At 41.6% G+C, this 6,674-nt stretch overlaps 1 protein-coding gene across 1 annotated transcript; it reads left to right on the top strand.

Moving 5' to 3' along the window:
* Positions 1-5,793: 5,793 nt before the first annotated feature.
* On the top strand, positions 5,794-6,306 carry LOC138907791 (uncharacterized). The gene has a single exon (XM_070198404.1). It carries the CDS (start codon positions 5,794-5,796, stop codon positions 6,304-6,306), a length of 513 nt encoding a protein of 170 aa, XP_070054505.1.
* The last annotated feature ends 368 nt before the right edge of the window (positions 6,307-6,674 follow it).

Here is a 6,674-nt window from a genome sequence, read left to right as displayed (position 1 = left end):
AGATGGTAAAATTACAATAAGTAAAGTTCAAAGAGTGCTAAGACAGTGTCGGCAACCCACACTATGTCTACGGAGCCTCTAACATAACCAAAGAGTGCTAAGACAGTGCCGGCAACAAGTCCCCGGGTATACCTCAACATTCTATGTACAAAGTATAAGAGATGCAGGACCCCAAAGTGCAGTGGGGCTCACCAAGTCAATTGAGGAGAGGTTATGGTGCTATCACGGATCAACACTACTTGCTATGGAACCACCTACATCCATTAAAGATGTAACACCCCCGGCAAAATGGATGTTAGTACATATGGAATAGTACTTGCATGTAAAGCTAAACACCCTCTCAATAGAACGAGTAACAATAAAGGGAGAAAGAAATATGAAATCATTAAGAGACTCAAATAGTAACAAAGCTTCATGTTAGGGGAAAGGTAAATTTCAAACAAGTTCGATATTTTAAATTGGGAGACCTTTAGCAACGATATACCACAGTCTTTTAACACGAATTCTGATCTCTACCCGATCGACTAAGACGTCTCACCCCGAGAAATCCACTCACAATACCACCATGTGCGCGACATGGCATCCGATCTCCGCCCGAGCGGCTAAGCTGTCTCACCACAATGTCATGTTGGTCGACATCACTTCTTTCTAGCAATAATCACATCCCATTAAAGGGGAAACATCTCAACACATCACTATTATCCCATTTAAGGGGAAACAAACCCATCACATTGACACGGGGATTTACCCCTCAATTACTCCTACTCCGGCACGCGTAGTTTCGGGGTTAGGTTATATTGACCTACCCTTCCTCGGTGATTAAACGATACTCCCAAAGAATTTATTAATAAAAGGATTTATCACTCATTTCATATTCTTTTACATGTCATTCATTTCATTTGCACCATTGGCCATAATGCAATACAATTTTTGGCACGTGGCCGCACATCATATTTCATGCTCTCTTCTTTTACTTTCAAATACCATTGTGGATACTCGACAACAAGGCCTTTCAAATCAAGACTTTAAAGACATATTTGGGCAATTTAGGGTCTTAGGCTCATGTGATTTATTACACAATTGACATGATAACTTTCATTAGAAACACGTTTTTAAATCACAACACAATGCCACACATCCCATACTTCAACCAAATTCTCAAATGGTAACTCAACATAACAAGAATATTTAGGGTACAGATTGAACGCATACTTACTTTGACACACAACTTATTCGAATTAATCAATTTATAATAAGCATCCCGAGACTTACAAAGATATTGTGCGGTAAATTCTAAGGGAAGAGTTTTGCCAACATACCTCACCTTGAGCTTTTAAACTACTACAATGCTCTGAAAATCTTAGCTACTTCGATCTATTTAAAGATATAGTAAAATTGAACACAAATTAGGAAGGATTTCATAGTTTCAGCTCACTTGAGCATTTTATCAAACACTAGGTGTACTTTAAGGTTTCAAGGTCCTCTTATGGTGGATTCTTTCATCCCATCACCCAAAGTTTACTCAAAAGAGCTCAACAATATTCTCACTACCCTTGATGGTACATGCATGTAAAATAAATAACTCCCACACCCAAGAATTGCTTGGCTTATTGCCTATTTTCAGTAAAAATCACAAAATTGAGGACTATGGAGTAGAACCTTACCTCTAGAATGAAGACCTGGTGAATTCGTCTTGCAAATTCTTCAACTTTGAGCAAGAATTGATGAATAATGAGTTTAGGAACTTCCCCTCTCACTCTATGGCACTCCCTCTCTCTAAAATTGTAAGTTTTAACCTTCTAAAATGATCCCTAAGGTTGTTTTATAAGAATGGGGTCGGGTTCAAAAATTTAAAACAATGAAGCCCAGATGCAAATCTTTGGTCGCATATGCGACCGCATAATGGCCCTCCAGAACTAGCATTTTCTGCTTCACTCTACGACTGATTTGCAGTCCGCAGACTTATTCTACAGTCGCATAATGAGTCGCAGAACATCCCTCCGAAAAGTTTTATGTGGAATTTGCGATGGATTGCGCAGCCCGTGAAATGATTATGCGGCCTTAAATGGACCGCATATTGGTCCCAAAATCAGCTCAGGTTTCTGCTTCACTCCGCGGCAGATCTACGGTCCGCAGATCAGTTTTGCGATCGCAGACTTGGTGATAAGTAGGGATTTTAGCCTATTAATTGCTCTCCTTTAGTTGTGTTTTGGGCCAAAAATGCGTGAAGGTATTCCTAAAACTAACTTAATATGCTTTCTTGCAGGGATTGTTTAAAATGAGCCAAAGGAGCCATAATCAACTCATAAAGGAGTCAAACATTGAACAAAAACCAAAAGCGGGCCAAGAGGTATGGAACGCGGACCGCGACAAAATAGTGCGGCCGCGAAAGTATCAACGCGGACGCGGCCATTATTTCGCGCTCCGCGATATGAAGAATCATAGATATGGTTTTTTGGACACAACTAGGAATGCAGACCGCGACAAGAAGATGTGGCCGCAAAAGTATCAGCGCGACCGTGATGGGAATTTTGCGGACCGCGATTGCTAAGGTTCAGAGAGTGCATAATCCAAGAAAAAATAAGAAGGGCAATCCGCAGAAAACTTACGCGGCCGCGAAAGTCTCTCACGCGGATGCGGTCCGCGAAACAAGGTTCAACCCAGGTCCAAATGTGAAGAAACGCAGACCGCCATAAGAATTACGCGGCCGCAAAAGCAAGTGTGCGGCCGCGGTCAGAATTACGCGGCCGCGAAACTTCCAAAGGAGTATTTTTGTCCGGAAATTTCAGCTTAGTATAAATAGATCTTTTGTCAATTTTAGGTTATATTATGTTTTTGCTGAGTACGTGAGATGGCTAGGTTTTCGTTTTTCGGCAATTTTGTACAAGATTTACATTACAACATTAGATTTTCATCTTATAATTTAGTATTATAGATTATATCTTCTCTTTATCTTTGATTTGCTATTATTATGAGTTGCTAGACCCATAGCTAGGGTTGTGACTCAACCCTAGTGTGGGTATTTAATGGGTCTTGAATTTTAGGGCTTGAATGTTTATGGGTTAGTGATATTTAGCCTAGTTCTTGCTAGAATTATAGAATTAGTGGTTGCAAACACTGATTCATGCCTTTATGATTTGGTCTCTTCTTGAGAAAGAAGGATTAAGTTTGGGAAAACTAGGTTAACAAGGAATTGGGGTGAACTCAAGAAATTGATAGCCCCAATTAAAGGGTTAAACCTAGAGATAGTAATACCCGACTTGAGCTAATAATACATGACTTGCATGAATACCTAGTTGGGTGTGATGGGCTAAATCACTCAAACTATCGAGAGATATAAAGTGAGTACTTGGGTGTGATGGCTATATTATGATCCCAAATTAATCAAGCTTGCCCTAGATTCTTACTACCCGTTAGATGTCTACCTAGGCGAAAGTCACTACCCCAGTCCTTTTAAACACTTGAAAACCAACATCAAAAATATTGTACTTAGCTTTAATCTTAGCATACAATAGAAATAGAAATAGAAGTAGAATCAACACCTTCATGTTTGGAAGTGCAATTAGGAACAACACACGCAGCTAGACTTAGATATAAACCTAATTCCAAATTAATTAACTCCCTATAGATTCGATCCCGACCTTATTCGGTAAAACTGCATCGACCATCCTCGCCACTCAATAGTAGTGCAGTCTTGGACGTGATCAATTTTTGGCGCCGTTGCCGGGGAGTTAGACGGTCTTAGCTATATATCTAACTATTTGTGTGTTTTGTTTTTGTTTTATTCTGTTTTTCTAATTTGTGTGTGTCAACTGCTTTTAGGTACCAAATGGCTCTTAACGAGGTCCTCGGACATATTCCTCAGGGGGAGGAGGTAGATGAAAATGAAGTGGATGAGGTTCACCTTGAACCTCAAGTTCAAAGAAGAGGCCACCCGCCTCATGACAACGTTCCAAACCCTCCCCCACCTCCTCCAAGGGCAGCACTCTGGGTTTGCCCAATGAAGGCTACGCAAGTGCAATTATCCCACCCCGGATTCTGGCGGGCAATTTTCAAATAACCAATGTCATGCTTACTCTATTGGAACAAAAGGGTTTCATCACCGGAGCTCCACATCTCAAAAGTTTTGTAGACACATGCCGGGGGAGCAAGCAGACAAATGTATCTGAGGACGCTTTAAGGTTAAGGCTTTTCCCTTTCTCACTTAGAGGGAAGTCTTTAGATTGGCTTGAGAGGCTACCCAACCATTCCATCTCCACTTGGGATGAGTTGGCCGAGAAGTTCATAGCGAAGTTATTTTCTCTGGGACATATGGTAACATTGAGAGATGAAATCCTTGCTTTTAAACAAGAGCCAAATGAACTGTTACATGAGATTTGGGAACGGTACCGTACAATGGTCAAAGAGTGCCCCAACAACAATATGACTAAAGCAATGATCCAGCAAACCTTTTATAGGGGTATCAACACGATTAACCAGTGTGTGGTGAATCAGCTCGCAGGGGGTAACTTCATGAACACGCCATATTCAGAAGCATGTGAAATATTAGATGAGATGGAGAACACCTCTTCATCTTGGCAAAGTCGGGCCAACGTTCCTCAGGGTGACCCTAATGTTATCCACCTTCGCAAGGAACTTCATGATCACGGAAAAGCCATAGCAGAGTTGATAACTACCATGAATCGGCTAGCCAATGCACAGCTTCAGCAAGTTCAGGGGCCAAAGCAAGTAAATGCCATGGAAGGAGTGAATGTAATGATTAACAAAAGGAGACAAAGAGGTCAACAAGTTCAACACGATCAGGATCAATTTGAGCAAAGGGGTAGTGGGTACAACCAAGATGACGCTTATGACGATTAAAGTGAAGAGGATAAAATGTGAACAATTACCAAGGTCAATAGAGCAATGCTCCAAATTTACAACAGTGGAGATCACAGGGAAACAATCAAAATTGGAACAACCAAGGCCAAGGGAATTGGAATAGTAGCAACAACAATAATTCGAACAATTGGGGGAACAACAATCAAAATTGGGGGAATTAAGGAAATAACCAAGGCAATTGGGGTGGCAACAATAATAGTAATTGAGGAGGCAATGGAAACCAATGGGGTTGGAACAACAATAATCAAGGGAACCGGGGGTCGGGCCCTCAAAGGCCACCGATGTTTCAACAACCCGCCTCCATATCCGTCACAAGGTCAGTGTTCTTCCAATAATAAGATGGGAAAGATAGAAAGTATGTTCAAGTAAATTATGGAAAGAAACACCGATTCTGATGCCCAAATAGCCTCCCACAATACTTCTATCCGCAAGTTGGAAGTACAAATGGGTCAAATGTCTCATGCATTGAATACTCGCCCTAAGGGGGCACTACCAAGTGATACAGTAGTAAACCCAAAGGATGGGAACAATACAGGCCATGCTATGGCGGTGACCACAAGAAGCGGTAGAGGTGGATATGCAAGTACCTCCAATCCAAGAAAGATTATGAATGATGATTTGGTTGTGAATAAATAGGATGAGCCAAGAAATGGTGATAATGTGAATGATGAAGTGAGGATAGACATTGATGTAAACGTGGAGGAGACACAAGATGATGTGAACCCGTCTAGGGAACATGTGATAGACATACCGGATCCGGTAGTGCCCAAAGCCAAGGCTCATTTGCCAATAACTCCTCCACCATATCCTCAAAGGCTCGCAAATAAAAACAACGAGAACCAATTCAAGAAATTCATTGATATGATGAAAAGTTTGTCCATAAATGTACCTTTGGTTGAAGCTCTAGAATAGATGCCGGGATATGCCATGTTCATGAAGGACTTGGTAACAAAGAAGAGGTCAATAAACTATGAGATGATCAAAATTACACATCAAGTGAGTTCCATTGTGCATTCCATGGCTCCAAAGCTAGAAGGTCTCGGTGCCTTTACAATTCCATGCACTATCGGTAGTGCAAATTTTGCCAAAGCCTTGTGTGATTTGGGAGCAAGCATTAATTTGATGCTATATTCTGTGTTCAAGACATTGGGGATTGGGCAACCAAGACCTACTTCCATGAGGTTGAAAACAGCGGACCGAACAATGAAGAGGTCATTGGGGATAATTGATGATGTGCTAGTTTGGATCGACAAGTTCATATTTCCTGCAGATTTTGTGGTACTCGACTTTGAGGTTGGCTATGAGGTGCCAATCATATTGGGGAGACCTTTCCTAGCAACAGGGAAGGCATTGGTTAATGTGGAAGCTGGGGAGCTCACCTTCCGGGTGGGCGATGAAAAGGTTGTGTTCCACGTATGCAAGTGAATGAGGCAGCCTAATAGCAACGAAGTATGCTCTTTTGTGGATCTAGTCACGGAGGTGATTGTTGATGACACGAGTGTTATGATCAATGTGGAAAACCCTTTGGAAGCTGTGTTGTTGAATCATGAGGATGATGAGAAGGCAGGCTTGATAGATGTGCAAATGCTTTGCAAGGAATGGGATCCTACACATATGGACCCCATAAACTTTCCTTAGACCCTGAGCACTGAACGAATCCTCCAACAAAGCCCTCAATCGAGGAGCCACCAACATTGGAGTTGAAGCCCTTGCCTTCACACCTCAGGTATGAGTTTTGAGGCCCTTGTTCCACATTACCTGTTATTCTTTCTTCATGCTTAACTAACATGCAG

This window comes from Nicotiana tomentosiformis, chromosome 3 (genome assembly GCF_000390325.3).
Source record: "Nicotiana tomentosiformis chromosome 3, ASM39032v3, whole genome shotgun sequence".
NCBI classification, from domain to species: domain Eukaryota; kingdom Viridiplantae; phylum Streptophyta; class Magnoliopsida; order Solanales; family Solanaceae; genus Nicotiana; species Nicotiana tomentosiformis.
Note: the sequence above shows the minus strand (reverse complement) of the source record. Positions and strands in the feature narration are given on the sequence as shown.